We start from the raw sequence: 15716 nt of genomic DNA, 5'->3' as shown, positions 1-15716 counted from the left end.
GTTAAAATGTTGCTATTAAAATCTTACAGGCAAATGTTTCTCCAATTTTATTTTATTTCGAAGAAACAAAGATATTTCAATGAAAACTTATGATTTCTACTCAATTTGTAGATCATTATAAACTGTGGCCCGAATAACTGAAGTGAATATAAAAAATTCTCTTGTACCGAGCCACGGTTTGGCTACGAGCCAGGTCGCGTGCGCCGGCGCCGCTTCCGTTGATAAATCGCAATGCGCCCGAATTACTCAAACCAAACATTCTTGTTGGAACTCCTGTCCAATGTCATATAATTTTTCAGTATTATCCACAAAGAGACAATAATTATGAAATATTCTTTTCTTTTTTACTGAAAGCCATAATCTCGTAATGTCATAATATCTAACCGCTGTGTACGTTCTGGATACGTGATTGTTTTCAATTTGTGGACTAGCGCCTGGCTTTGGCAGACCTGATGGCAAGTGACCATGCAGCCTTAAATGCCACTTACCGATCGTGGTGATGACGATGATGGAGTAGAACAGAGCGCCGAAGAAGGTCCACTGGATGTGCTCGGTGCTCTCGTTTCCGTCCCAGCCCCTGACCTTCATCTCCAGCAGGATCGCATTCTCAAAATCCTGCAAAAGCGTTTATCAGTTTCATAAAAATAATGAAATTAAACATCAACTTCATCCCAACCAACCCATCTCTGGCTCACTACTGAGGACGGGCCATAGAGTGAGAATAGCTTTGTCCAGCACGCTGGCCCAGTGCGGATTGGCAGGCTTCACACACCGCCGAGAATATTATGGATACAGGCGTGCAGGTTTCCTCACGATGTTTTCCTTCGACGTTAAAGCAAGTTATATTTAATTGCTTCGCACGCACATAACTCCAAAAAGTTAGAGGTGCGTACACGGCATCAAACCCCGACCTCCCGAACAGGGGTCGATCGTCTAAACCACTAGGCTGTCACGACGCATATTTAGTACTAGTTTATTATAAATTGATATGTGTTCACCTTCAGCATATCGACGACTTCAGCAGTCCAGTTGGTCTGATTGAGATAAGGCACCTTATTCGTCATGGTCCAGATGCTGTGTGTGGTGTTGCCGCGGATCTGAGATATGTTCATCTTCACCTGCAACAAACTGCACATTCACTTTCTCTCCCCCTGCGTCATTTTCTTTTTTTGAATGAAAATAGTGGGCAAGCGAACAGCCGGGATACCTAATGTTAAGTGATTACCGCTGCCCCACGAACGTTAGCAGCCCAAAATCCAAAGCCAAAAAAAACCAAATTCGGATCATCCATCTAACATTCCGTTACCAACATTAGGTCAAGTTTGTTGAACTAGCGTAGTTAACTGATATGCAAGCTGTAGCAACTATTCCATCATCGAGCAACTCGTCGCCGGCTCACTACTGAGTACTGAGACGGGTCTCCTCTCAGAATGTGGAGGGTTTGCTCTTAGTCTATTACGCCGACCAAGTGCGGATTGGCAGACTTAAAACACCTTTAACAACATTATGGGGAACTCTCAGGTATGGAGGTGTCCTCACGACGTTTTATTTCACGATTAAAGTGAGTAATATTTAGTTGCTTATAGTCACACTATATAATATTATAAGGCGAAAGTTTGTATGTGTGTGTGTGTGTGTGTGTGTGTGTGTGTGTGTGTGTGTGTATGTTTGTTACTCCTTCACGCAAAAACTACTGGACGGATATGGCTGAAATTCGGAATGGAGATAGATAATATCCTGGATTAGCACATAGGCTACTTTTTATCCCGGCAAATCAAATAGTTCCCACGGGATTTCCAAAAACCTAAATTCACGCGGGCGAAGTCGCGGGCATCGGCTAGTATTACATACTTCCTTCTTTTATTATAATTGAATCGTACATTGTAGCAATGGTGTTGTGCAAGCTAAGGCCGGTAAACAGCTACCTCTCTCTCATGCTGCGCCTCCAGCTTCTCGAAGGTGACGGCGCCCAGGATGCAGTAGGCCACCACGAGGCTGATCATCACGAAGTGCGAGAACACCACCGAGCACAGCTTCCACGTGTAGTATAGCACCTGCAGGGAATTCTAAACTTCTGTATTTCTTTTTTTATGAAAGTTTGTATGAAAGTCCGTCATTTTTTCAAGTTGTGTCTTTGATTTGTATAAAAAATGAAGAAGTACAATTTTTAGAAAATTCACGGATTTTCAAAAATTCGACACGAGCGAAGCCGAGGCGGGTCGGCCATTTATATTATAAAAATCTTTGCCGTGACCGGGCCAAAGAGTCTCTCCGATTAATTCTTCACAACCTCCTATTTCTCTTTGGCCCACTCTATTAAAAATGTATGCAAATCGTCAAGGCTGATACGATTCCAACTAGCAGTTTTGAGACAAGTATTCTTATTTCTTCAATAGATCTTTGAGAAACTTTGATCTTAGAATCTTGATTTTGGACTCTCAAGAGTTTGTGTGCGTATTGCATGCTCATAGGCTGACTTTTCCTGCATGTTTAGAAGTGGGAGGGCGGGCGGTGCATATCGCATGTTGCATATTGATATGCACTATACAGATTGATCTGGTTTAGCAGGTTAAAGCAAATTAAGCTTTTGGTCCCTCGTATAAAGTTTCAAAGAGCTTATTAACTAGTAGGTACCTTAGCGCACTTGCTGGGCGGCGGGGGAGGGTAGTCGACGCGCTCGATACGCGTCTCGCGTCGAGACATCCTGAATCTTCTTCTCTAAAACTATTCTTCTCTGCTTCTCTTCTCTAACTTCTTCAAGACAATACACCTACGTCATGTACTCATAATCACACTGTATTCTACAACCACTAAAACTGAAAACATTTTACAAACATAAATTATTCCTTCTCCAACCGCGCTCGGCTAATACTTCACTATACGTCTCCACTAGATATCACTGCCTCTGAATTGATCAATAATTCTGCTTGGATTGGCATTAATCCTGTTTTCTTTATCTTCATCTTTTATTTACTTTTGAACACATCACACAAAATGCACCTATCACTTTTTTTTCGCTATCGTTTAATCCCGAACATTATGGTAACCACTCAAATATTTGGGTTATTTAATCGAGTTGGCAGTAAATATTGGTATGAAGCAGTAACAACAGCGCGCGGCGCGCGGCGCGTGCGCCGGTCGGTGGGAACTGGGATAAATCCGTACTGGAGGTGGAATTTCGGAGGTTTATTATCTACAAGTCACAATCCAATCTTATTTATGAGAATACGGAGTTTCGCAATCATGTTTGACGCTGGATCGCACTGAATTTAACTGCTGTTTTGTGAAGCAATCCAAACATGAGCTTTGCAAAATCAATACAAACAAAGTAATCTTTTTTAGATTAATGAACTGTTTAGAGTGAATTTTAATATTGGATATTAGCAGGCGGGATTCTGACAAGGAACCCTTAACAATTTATTACAAAGTCCCTATAATAAGGGATTCTCAGAAACTTCACGCAAACTTTGTAGTCAAATATTTGTTATTTCTATTATTGAAGTATACCTACCTTTGAATTGTTACCTACAACTTTAGGAGAGAGTTTATATTATAATAGGGTTCTCTCTGTGACTTAGTCCTAACAAAACCGAACGAACTCGAAACGAACCTATGTTTTTCATACTACTCTATCCACGGAAACAAGTTAGGAAAACATAGGCTCGTATGTGATTGGTTGGCTACTCAAAATGGTTAACGCCCTCTGACTTTTTGTATTTGTCATTTGTATGGGATTTCGTAACAAAGATACTAACTTCTCTCCGTGTATAAAGTAAAGGTCATTATCAACGATACTGCAAAAACTAAATCTCAGGAGAATCATAAGAAAATAAATAAAAGAATTCAGTAATTATACAAGAAATATAATCTTTTCACACAAAACATACCTACTATCGCGAGCATTGCGGCATCTGCCTTTGTAACAATATTACCTTCAATGGCGATTTATTGTAAGTATTATCAAAATAAGATTCGTATTCCTAAGTATATACCTACTTATGTTAATACTAAAATAACATATATTTATTTTATATCACAATATTCCCAATAAAGGAATAAATAAATAATATAATAATTTCATATCATCATTGAGTTCATCGACTTACCCAAGTCAATTAAACTTTCACCACACTTTCTATTGTAACTAATAATACACAATTTTGTAAAAATTCGGTATTAAATGAAAATTATATTTTTATTCAATTTTTACACTTTCACTTACACTGGAATTTATAGTCAAGATAATATTATGTCGTTGAACTATAATTTAAAATTTAGAAGTAGCTTGCGCGTCTGGAATGACGCCACTACTGCTGTGTTGTTTGTTGTCCCGTGGCTGTGCGGCGATGCACTCCGCCTCCTTGATGGTGTCGGGCAGCCTCGTGTTGAGCGTCTCCGGCGTGGTCAGCATCAGCCCGCCCGCCACCAGCGCTGTGGCGCCAAACAGAACCGATGGAAGCCACTCGATGTAGATTGCCTGCAAAGTGAAACACTTCGTATGAGATATAGAAAAACATTTTAAAACTATTATAGGGCAGATTTTATTACGTATAGAAATGTTTCAGCTTTTTCAAGCTTTTTACTTTAAATATCATAATCACCTGACCATGGTAGGACATTATGGTATCATGGTAGAGCAAAATAATAATATGAAGACTATATTCTAGCCATTTGATGGTGAAGAGCATCGTAAGGAAACTTGCCAGCCTGAAACTTTTTCTCAACCGAAAATCAAAGTGCGAAGTCTGCCAATCCGCACTTGACCAGCGCGGTGGGCTATAACCTAAGCCATTGCATTCTGAAAGCCCCAAGCTCATTAGTAGGCTGGCTATGGGTAGATTGTACCTATCAATAGAATTTTTTTGGTTAGTCGACCCGGGATGCGAATCCGAGACTTTAAATTCAGAACCAAATAAGCTAGCCACCAACCAACAAAGACGTAATCAAGAAGATTGTACCTACATTTTATTGAAAAATTAATCATTCATTTATTCACGGCAGGTGTCAAGGACAGGTGCTCACCAGCAGCGGCATCTGCGGCGCGACGATGGAGCCCACCCGGCCGACCATGGAGCAGAAGCCGAGCAGCGAGTGGCGCGCATGCGTGGGGAACAGCTCCGACGTGTACATGTAGATGCCGCTGAAGGCCTGCGTGATGGCGACCTTGCCCACCAGGTACAGCAGCGTCGTCAGCCACGACATCGCTGCACAATTATACACACTTCATGAAAATTAACATTAACAGAGGACTGTCCTTCACTTGCTCTCGCAAGGCTGACTGGCAACAAAACTGCAACGCGACGCTAAGTGGTTCCTCTGGTGCTGCAAATATTCACAAGCGGTCAGGGCCACTTCAGACTAGGCTGATGTTTTGCTTTATCGACTGATAGGCGTCTACTGCTGGAAATAAATCTCTTGTATGAACTTCCACACGCCACGGTCTTGCGCTGCCGACATCCGGCGGCTCCCTGCGACTTGTTTGTTGTTGTCTTTGCACCTAGTGGAAGGTTTTCCAACGCTTCTACGGTTTCGGTGCGAGGTCGCCATTTAGGCAGCTCGGTAGGTACCCCAACGTCTATGGGTTTTTCGAACTAAGCCCCCTGTCTGTTGCTACTTCAGCCCCGCAACCTAGTGAGGTATGCCCCCCTGGTTCTCCTACGATCACGTAGAGAAACTCATAGCATCGTTCCTCCATCATTTATATACATGAATGTATAATATTTACATAATATAAAAATAGTAACTTACCGGTCGGTACAAACGCAATCGCCACACAAGAGAATCCACAGACAAGGTACGCTATCAATAACGTAGTCTTCCTTCCGATGCGATCCAAAACCAACGCGTTGGTCACCACTGCGATGACTTCCACGCTCACTACCAACATGTAATTAGTGTACTTGTCCCCTGCCAGGGAAACCGAGTTGATCGCTAGACCATAGAACACAAAGGTGCAGGTGATCCACCACCACGAACATATAGCTAGCCGAGTCATTATGATCGGGGAGCGCAACACTTGCACCCACAACCCTCCCTCTTCCACTGACTCCTTCTTGTCATCTATCTTGACTTTCTCCTCCACAGTAGTCAACTGTCTCATCGTCTCATCTGATAACGTCACATTGTTCATCTTGGCCGCTTTCAAAACTATTTCCAAAGCTTCCTCCCTGCGACCTTTGGACAACAGCCATCGTATACTTTCGGGGAGGAAGTATATGTAGGAGAGGAAGAGTAAGGAAGGTGGGTACGCGACGAGGATGAAGGTGCGGAAGTAGGGGAAGGCTTTGGCGAGGAGGGCGAAGCTCAGGCCGCCGATGACCAGCATGATGCCCAGGAATGCCGTCGTGAGGACTCGCTTGTCCTGGCCGAGCAGCTCGATGGCTGGAACGACAAAAATAAAAGTTGCTAAAGATGATGTTGTAATTTTCAGCAAGAAAATAAAGTTGATAAAATTATTTGATTGATCATAGCCATAGATCATTAGCTTGGATTTGAAAACGTCAGGGATCGTACCTCGGATCTCCCAATGGGAGGCCGAGCTTAGTTAGGAAAGTAGCTATTTACCTGGCAAGTCATAACCAAAAACGAGCATCAAGCTATTTCAGGTAGAGTAAGCTGTGCCTTTATGTCTGACACCACTTTTTGTTATCATGAAAACAACCTACGTAAAGAAATACCTAGCTCTATGTTAGCATTTAGAACCCTCGTGCTTGGATTGAATAAATGATTTGACTTGGACTCACTTAGAATATAAGCAGCCGGGAAGGCGCTGGCGCCGGCGACCGTCTCCAGGAACTCGACGACGACGTACATCTCGTAGGAGACGGAGAACGCTTTGAGAGAGCCGATCGCGCCCACCAGCGTGCAGCTCAGCACCAAGGCGCGCTTGCGGCCCCATCTGAGTTGTTAACCAGTAATATCAACAGAGGGCCTACCTAGTAGGCCGGGATTTTCTTTTTTCAAAACAGCAGTCTTGCATAAAACCTACGTACTAATCGATAGCTGGGATCTATTAATACAATTATCTGATAAATGCCCAGACAATCTAAAATAATGTACTTAATTGCTACGGACACTTGAAATCACATGTGGTGATTTTGTTACTTGATTTATTTCATAAAAGAAGGATGAGGGCTTCTGTGTCATATCCTCAGACCCAGCGAAATCCAAGATCGATTGTGCCTGTAGGCCAACCCGACGAACACAAACTCAGGGGACCAGTCAGAATAGGTTACGTCTGACTATAATATTAATCACAGAATCGTGGAGTAATCAATAATACTCGTAAAAGATTTGCTCGAATTTTTTAGAAAATTAAAGTACACACTGACCGATCTGAGATGTATCCGATGATAGGCAGCGACACCAGCATGCCCACGTTGTGGATGGTGCCCACCAGCGTGCGCTTCCACTCCTGGCACGCCATGTCGAACTGCAAGTACACCACAAGGTATTGGCAAACCAGACCACTGAACAAGAAGCCCGAATAAAGATTTTCAGAAAGAGAAAGAAGCGGCCGAGCACATTACTATCGTAAATAATTAACCCCCGACCCAAAAAGAGGGGTGTTGTAAGTTTGACGTGTGTATCTGTGTATCTATGTATCTGTGTATCTGTCTGTGGCATCGTAGCTCTTAAACTAATGAACCGATTTTAATTTGGTTTTTTTTGTTTGAAAGTTGGCTTGTTCGAGAGTGTCCTTAGCTATAATCCAAAAAAATCGGTTCAACCGTTTGAAAGTTATCAGCTCTTTTCTAGTTACTGTAACCTTCACTTGTCGGGGGTGTTATAAATTAATTTACACTTGTTTTCAAACATTAGTATGAATAACGACGTTGTTTTGCCTAGGTAAGTACATGAAAATATACCCGGACGTAACTCAATTCCAAGAATACACTAAAAAGTAGTTAAGTAAACGTTTTTAGCATATTGTGGTTAACTCTAAATATTTGATAGCAAGCAACTTCATACCAATTAAATTAAGTATTGCCAAATATTGAAGGTCGTATTCAGCAAATAATAGCCATAATTGGAGGTTAGGAGACATCGAATAATAAATAGGTTTTTGCAGACAATCGCAAAATCGTTACAGCCGCCTTAGCTCTTTTTCTAGACAGATAATGCCTTTCGTGTAAAACATTCCATGTAAATGAATGGACCTTCAAATATTTTTTAAAGGTTAGTCGACATCACAGGAGACCGAAGAGGTAGCTACCTCGGACAAAGAATTAGTCTAGCCATCAAAAGGGGGAACGCTGCCAGTATCTTCGGAACCTTGCCTAAAGGGACTTCTTTTAATATTTTTTTTAGTTATTATATTATATTTTTTAAGGTTTTTAGTTCTAGGTTCTTTGTTTTAATAATTTAGATTTTAGTTTTTAACATAATTGGACACTTTAATGAAAACTAAATTACCAATTTGGTAGAAAAATTAAGCATGGGATCCCTTTTAAAGTAGATCATGTTTCATTAGATCCTTTTGTCGATCGACCGACCTTCTTTCAGTTTTTACATGCTACGTGAGTCAGTAATATAAATAGTGCAAACAACAAAAAATAAAGATTCAATGAAAGCCTAATAGTAAAAATCCAACCAAGAAGAAGAAAAACCATGACCTAAAAACCGGTCAAGTGCAAGTCAGACTCCCACACGAAGGGTTCCGTATCATTATACAAGATATAACATTTTTATGTGCAACACTGCAAGTTAATGATAATAGAGCCATCTATCTATATGTGATTTAATAAATTAATTTTTTCGTCAACACATTTTAATTTTTTTTTGTGATGTAACCACAAATTCACGGATTTCGGTCTTTAGGTTACCGGAAAGTATCTTACAGGTTTTGTAGACAGACACGATAGACGGACGGACAGACAGACAGACACTGAAATCCATACTAATATTATAAATGCGGAAGTGTGTCTGTCTGTCTGCTACCTTTTCACGGCCCAACAGTTTAACCGATTCTGGCGAAATTTGGTACAGAGTTAGCTTATATTCCGGGGACGGACATAGGCTACTTCTTATCCCGGAAAATCAAAGAGTTCCCACGGGATTCCTAAATACCCATCCGCTCAACCGATTTGTATGAAAGGCACCGATGTAGCTTGCGTCCATGTTATTGACATAGACAACTTTTTATCCCGGAAAACCAAACAGTTCCCACAGGATCTTCAAAAACCTACATCCACGCGAATGAAGTCGCGGGCATCCTCTAGTAATCCTATAATGGTACCTTTTTTCCTTTTGAGGTACGAAACCCCAAAAAACAATGTTATTAACCAATAAATAAAATTAAGGAACAAATCAATAAAATTGAAAATCAACAAGTATTTTTGCTGAAAGCAATGCACAAAAATTATAAGTTACTTACTTAGTAACTTCGCGGTCAGATGAGCAGTAAGTGTAATTAAAGTAAGGTCAAGTTATTTATAATGCTTACTGTAGGAGAGTGACACGATTGTACTCTTGCAATACTGATATTATTTTATTAGTTGTTGTAAAATCTGATTTTTGTGTCGGAGCCTCGGACGACAAACGCAGAGAGGCGTCGACGCCAAAACACCGCTGTTCGCACCCACGGGCTGCCAGTGCCCCATCCAGCATCGTGTATGCCTACCTCTGCCACGATGGTATCGCTGGAAGCATAGAGCCAGTGGTCGCAGGGCCGCAGCTGCTCGGAGAAGGCCCCCGCCTCGCACGGCAGCTCGGCGTCGACGCCAAAACACCGCTGTTCGCACCCACGGGCTGCCAGTGCCCCATCCAGCATCGTGTATGCCTACCTCTGCCACGATGGTATCGCTGGAAGCATAGAGCCAGTGGTCGCAGGGCCGCAGCTGCTCGGAGAAGGCCCCCGCCTCGCACGGCAGCTCGGCGTCGACGCCAAAACACCGCTGTTCGCACCCACGGGCTGCCAGTGCCCCATCCAGCATCGTGTATGCCTACCTCTGCCACGATGGTATCGCTGGAAGCATAGAGCCAGTGGTCGCAGGGCCGCAGCTGCTCGGAGAAGGCCCCCGCCTCGCACGGCAGCTCGGCGTCGACGCCAAAACACCGCTGATCGCACCCACGGGCTGCCAGTGCCCCATCCAGCATCGTGTATGCCTACCTCTGCCACGATGGTATCGCTGGAAGCGTAGAGCCAATGGTCGCAGGGCCGCAGCTGCTCGGAGAAGGCCCCCGCCTCGCACGGCAGCTCGGCGTCGACGCCAAAACACCGCTGATCGCACCCACGGGCTGCCAGTGCCCTATCCAGCATCGTGTATGCCTACCTCTGCCACGATGGTATCGCTGGAAGCATAGAGCCAGTGGTCGCAGGGCCGCAGCTGCTCGGAGAAGGCCCCCGCCTCGCACGGCAGCTCGGCGTCGACGGGGGCCTTGCTGGAGCAGCGCCGCTCGCGCGCGCCGCCGCCCAGCGCACCTTGCAGCCACGAGGGGCTGTACACCGTGCTGTTGGCGGACTCGCATTCCGGCACCACACATCTGAAAATATCACGGTTACCATGACAACACTATATGTATTATAATTTCAGCCGAAACGGAGATAAGTAAAGAAAAATCAAATTTACGCAATCGTAAGTTTGTATAGATTTCGTCGATATTTTGAACATGTACACTCTCCGTTACACGTTATTATAATGAAGACCACAAAAATAAAATATTGTTAGTTTATTATCAGCTTCCATATACATATTATGTAAATGATTCCAAATATTGTCAGCACATCCCAGTGAGACAATATAGAAAGTAACGGTAATGTATACAAAACAAAGTGACGAATGATGTCGGTGTGAGCGATAATAATCATCAAACCTCACGTCAATAAAATCATAGAGCAAAACTTAAAAAACAAACAGACCCACAAGGAAGTGAATTACTAAAATTGTATTAATAATAATAGTTAATAGAGAGAAATGCAGAAATCGACTGTACCAGACCTAAGTCTATAAAAGGCCGTAGAGCAGATAATGCAACTCAGTAATATCCCATAGCTATACTAATTGGTACTTAAATAGTAAATCTGTCCAGCTTCAAATGCCTCCACGCTCATGCTGGACGTCTGATAGCTTCTACCGCCAGAATGTATTGTAAAAATTCAGCAGTTAAATATAAGTTTGAATATTAACTCATAGCTGGTCAACTTGTTCGGTAGATGCTCTGCCTGCTAGAGAGGTCAGATGCTACAAGCGATTTGAGCCAGAGTATATTTGGACTTACATAGAGAGCCTCATTCATCATGATCAACCCATTTCCGCCCCACTACTGAGTACGGGTCTCCTCTCAGAGTGAGAAGGGTTTAGGCCATAGTCTGCCACGCTGGCCCAATGCGGATCGGCAGACTTCGCACACTTTTGAGAACTTGGAGAACTCTTAAACATGCAGGTTTCCTCTCGATGTTTTCCTTTACCGTTAAAGCAAGTGATATTTATTGCTTAAAACGCACATAACTGGAAAGTTAGTGGTGCGTGCCCGGGATCGAACCTAACCTAACCACTAGGCTATCACGGCTTATCAGAGCCTTATTACCAAACGACAAATCAATACCAAATTCACTCTAAGTAAACTGTTAAGTAACTGTAACTGAGTTGGTTAACTAGTCTAAACTTGCTTTGACCATATTATTGATCCAGTAGTTCCAAAATGATAAAAAAGTTGTTTTTTGGTCGGCTCATTAGAGACGAAAACGTAACTAGAGCTACCAATACCTGCACCAACCAAAGATGGCAGAATCCTAATTAATAAGTCTCGAATGCAGGATTATATTTAAAGTCATCATTAGATACTTACGAAGTTTTTCAGATACTGTTCGCAAAAAACTAACAGTTTGACTGTTCGGGGCATTTCATGCAAATTAATTTAACAAAAAATTAACAAAAAACCCATAAAAGATTCGATAAGAGCTGAACAAATTTGATAATCATACAAACTGTAACAATACAATAATACTAGATTATAGTAGGAATCGGTAGGTAAAACAAAATTATAAAACCACGAAAAGTACGTACCTAAGCAATGATTTATTTATTTAATACATCAATGACACCTCAGGTCTCCAAGTATTTTTTTTTTTGTTTTCGCAAAGCATCGCTGCAAATCCAGAAATCTTAACATTCACAGGGCTGTCGTCGGGTGTTTATCCTTACAATTAAAAGACGAAACCCGGTTTTCTTGCGCCCTTGATATTAAATAGAGTTAAAAGGAAAAATAAATAAACAGCTTCCTTATCTAAGAACAAGAGAGGTAATAACTCTACGTAGTACTTGTTAATTAATGTGATCTTGTTTTTACCAGATCAAGTGAAATGAGTTGACATCCTTGTTAGAGGATCTTAAAGTGTTTCCGGTGTTCGGCCTCGACATTATCTCATTCAGCACCAGTTGACCCACATGACCTCATGACCACATCTTTAAATACTGCAGTTTCCTTCCTCACAATATCACTTCGATTAAATCAAACCTCTGAGAGATTCCATATACATTCTCACAGAATTCAGATATATTTCGTAACTCCTTTCGGTTCTGAATATAAATTCTCAAACGTTCCAAAAGTTTGATATTCACATCTTTTATTTCTTAAGAAATAATTTTTTAATAATTCTTCTTATTAAATGATAGATTCGTCATATGAATAGTTTTCAATAAAATGTTTCTATCTTTATTTATAAAATCTTATTGGGTTTCTCCTCATTACGTCTAGCATTACATATTTAGTTAATTTACTTGAAATTTTATTACGATGACTAAATTGAGAAAAATAACAGAAACATCTGGGACAAAATGTTCTCTTACGTAATCTTAATTACCAATAATAAATACTCTCTAGTGAATTACCACATAGGTACTAGAAAATGACAGATTTTTCAGAATTCACTTGAAATTGATTTCAACAGGATGCTGGTAATGTGACAGTAATTACTAGAAGTAAACATAGATATTACGATGATCATAGAATAGAACTGCTAAATTATTAACCATCTTGATGAGACTTCCGGGACACTGTAGCCATTTTTCAGTGAATTAAGTATAATGAAGAAAACTAATAATATACGTCTGTTAAAAACTAGAAATAAGACATTACCAAGTTTTGCGCGTAATTGTTGTTTATGTAATAGCGTATACCTCCATAAGATTCTATATGATAGTGGTTAGGAAACCTATTAAGTGTTATGTCGTTAAATATCGCACAAAAAAAGTTAAATTTAAAATTAAAACATATATCTAATAAAAGACTAACACTAAAATATAAAATATCAGATTTATCAAATCATCACAATTACCACAAAATGAATAAAGCTAGTTTCAATCCCAATCGGAAACACAAAACATTTTTTCTTTTATTTATTAAAAACTACAAAATCTAAAAATTGAGAAATAAATCTGAATGTTTACCAATGGATTGAAATCCTCCACACATAATATTATTTTATAGAAAAGGACTTGATCGTCTTTAATTCTATCAACCAGTAATACCTAGAAAGATATTACAGAAATAGTTGTGCGCCCAACCAAACTAGTTCAATAATTGATTTATTTGGCGCTTATTTACTTACACACTTAAGTTTGCTGTTGATAGTGATAAGGTTGAACATAACAAGAGTTCATACTAGAAGTTTTCTTATCCTTCAACGCCGATAAAGTCTATAAAGGAGAATGAGCTACGAAAGTATACCTAATGCTTAGGAATAATGTAATATTGCCACATAGTCCAGTAATTTGGTAATATGAGATGGAAAGTTTTCAGAAAATTATGCAAATTGGTGGTTTCGTAGATTTCAATGTGCTCTTTCCGAATTTTTATTTTGCCACCTCGTACCTTTGCCGCTCGCGCCGCCATCTTGGAAAAATGGCGCCCAAAAACAATTTTTCACGATAACTTATTTCCCATTCATTTTACGATAAAAGTGGCTATGTAACAATTAAACTAGAGACAATTTCCTACAATTTGTGTAGTCACCTTTTTTTGTAGACTCAATAGTTTCAGCGTACGAGCGCCACAAAGCCCACTCCAACACTCGTTTTGGCTAAATAACTCGTTTTCACACCACCATGTGCAACATGCATGCACGCGACATGTGAAAGTTGGCGTATTTAGAGATATTCATTTGAGGCGTCGCAGATCAAAAGGTGGGAATAACTGCGAGATTCAGAAAATATAATAAGTATTTAGTATACATATTATCACAGAGCAACGCTTTCATTTGTCCAAAAATATAGTCCTGTACGAAATAATTAGGTAATTATTACAATGATGATAATAATGAAGATTTAAAAGTATTGAACTGAATCAAAAGAATTTATCACAGTCTTTGACAGTTAGACTTTGATGTCGAAACCACTATGGTTGAAGTGATGTACATCTAAACTAAACAGGACGTTAGCTATTATAGCTGTAAAATTATCATATCATAGTTAGTTTGATGTACCAGTTGTTACATGCGTCGCTGATTTGATAAAATCCTTTAATAATTGCCTACACTGGGTATACTTTACGTAAAAAATCTATTTCTTTGGTATATTGCTAAAACAATTAACTTAAAACACTGGTTACTAAGATGTAACTTCATAAAATAAAAATAAAAATCATTTATTCCAAATAGGTACTATTGTAAGATCGTCTGAATGGTTAGATTTGTAACTTGATATAATGATGATAATTAATATTACGTAAATTTAAAACTAAAGCTACGAGGGTTCCAAACGCGTCCAGGTCTGAGAAGAGCTCACAACAAACCCAACCGGGTATTCTTTTTACCATCACCACTTCACAAAATCACTTAACTTATTAGAACCATCACAAAGCTAAATTAACATACAGGATTGTACAGATCAAAGACTTCTTAGTAATGAATATCACCTGTAATCAACATCAGCTGCCAGGAAGACATAATTGATGGCGTAGTGGGCCAGCACGAACGGCACCACGCCCAGCAGGCAGTAGTTCAGCACGTGGAACTTGCGGAACTGCCCCAACTCCTGCATCAGCGCGTCCGTGTCCACGTGACCCGCCTTCTCCGTCGAAGCCTTCTCCTCATTTCCCATTTTACTTATTTTCTACTTTAAAATTAACTGTAACTTTAATATCTATTGTCTATATCACCACGTATCACTTTATAACTGACAATTTAGACCAAAAACGTCTGTTTCCTACAAATACTATTTTATTTATTTAATTGTTTTGCGAAAACTCAAGGTGTTTGCATAAATTGTCAATATATAATTCGAATTTCTATAACACATACAGCTTTTTGATTATTTTATGACTCTCTTTATCACTATTTCTATTTTAGAGTATTTTTTGGGGTTTAAAGTAAAATATAACTTAATATAGATATATGTATCTAATGGTTATTTATCAAGAAGCGGTATTTGTCGTCCGTACCGCGTCGCCGATGTCACACACCGTACGTGGAATGTGCGCACGCGCCGCGCGACGCTCTCACAGTGGCGGCACGTAGCTTAGGTCTGTGTAAAGGTTACTTTAACACTTATTATGAGATTTCTTGATATTTTTCCGACTCTTTGTTTAAGAAAATAAACTCAGTTTATCATGATGTTTATAAGCTGTAATTATAAAGACAGAAGAATTTTAAAACTGCTATATTAAAAGTATTTATAATGATAAGGTACGAATAATTTGTATGAATGATCAGCGACTACCAGCGGTTCGGCGAAAATATTATAAATCATCTTTATTCTTCAACGCGTAGCGATTTA

At 40.2% G+C, this 15716-nt stretch overlaps 2 protein-coding genes across 5 annotated transcripts in view; both read right to left on the bottom strand.

The window, feature by feature from the left end:
• LOC123870017 overlaps nt 1-3147 on the bottom strand; it is a 40025-nt gene extending 36878 nt beyond the window's left edge. For both annotated transcript variants that reach the window (XM_045913170.1, XM_045913171.1), the window contains exons 1-4: nt 2635-3147; nt 1926-2054; nt 999-1118; nt 489-615 (exon numbers count right to left, since the gene is read on the bottom strand). In XM_045913170.1, coding sequence (XP_045769126.1) covers nt 489-615; nt 999-1118; nt 1926-2054; nt 2635-2703 — 445 coding nt within the window. In that variant the 5' untranslated portion in view covers nt 2704-3147. The remainder of the gene's footprint in view (nt 1-488; nt 616-998; nt 1119-1925; nt 2055-2634) is intronic.
• A 700-nt stretch (nt 3148-3847) lies between these two features.
• Nucleotides 3848-15435, bottom strand: LOC123870018 (organic cation transporter protein-like). Of its 3 annotated transcripts, XM_045913173.1 has the most exons (8): nt 15403-15435; nt 14857-15146; nt 10275-10485; nt 7332-7432; nt 6744-6898; nt 5749-6381; nt 5023-5204; nt 3848-4477 (listed from the first exon to the last, which is right to left on the bottom strand). In XM_045913173.1, exons 2-8 carry the CDS (start codon nt 15039-15041, stop codon nt 4268-4270), a joined length of 1677 nt encoding a protein of 558 aa, XP_045769129.1. In that variant the 5' UTR covers nt 15042-15146; nt 15403-15435; the 3' UTR covers nt 3848-4267. The 3 variants fall into 3 exon arrangements, with proteins under 3 accessions (XP_045769129.1, XP_045769128.1, XP_045769130.1); XM_045913172.1 differs by having other exon boundaries at nt 14857-15429; XM_045913174.1 differs by lacking the exons at nt 10275-10485; nt 14857-15146; nt 15403-15435 and adding an exon at nt 9623-10027.
• Nucleotides 15436-15716: the final 281 nt, after the last annotated feature.

The sequence above is a fragment of the Maniola jurtina genome, chromosome 12, assembly GCF_905333055.1.
Source record: "Maniola jurtina chromosome 12, ilManJurt1.1, whole genome shotgun sequence".
Lineage (NCBI taxonomy): Eukaryota > Metazoa > Arthropoda > Insecta > Lepidoptera > Nymphalidae > Maniola > Maniola jurtina.
The sequence above is the reverse complement of the archived record's forward strand: the minus strand, read 5'-3'. Positions and strand labels throughout refer to the sequence as shown.

What these genes read in the sequence shown, in the direction of transcription:
- LOC123870018 (XM_045913173.1), bottom strand. Translation starts at nt 15,041, where the DNA reads ATGGGAAATGAGGAGAAGGCTTCGACGGAGAAGGCGGGTCACGTGGAC. An exon ending in CCCGGCTGCTTATATTCTAA is followed by an intron (nt 6,382 to 6,743) that starts GTGAGTCCAAGT and finishes TTGTCGTTCCAG; the next exon opens with CCATCGAGCTGCTCGGCCAG. An exon ending in CGCCGCAGATGCCGCTGCTG is followed by an intron (nt 4,478 to 5,022) that starts GTGAGCACCTGT and finishes TTCACTTTGCAG; the next exon opens with GCAATCTACATCGAGTGGCT.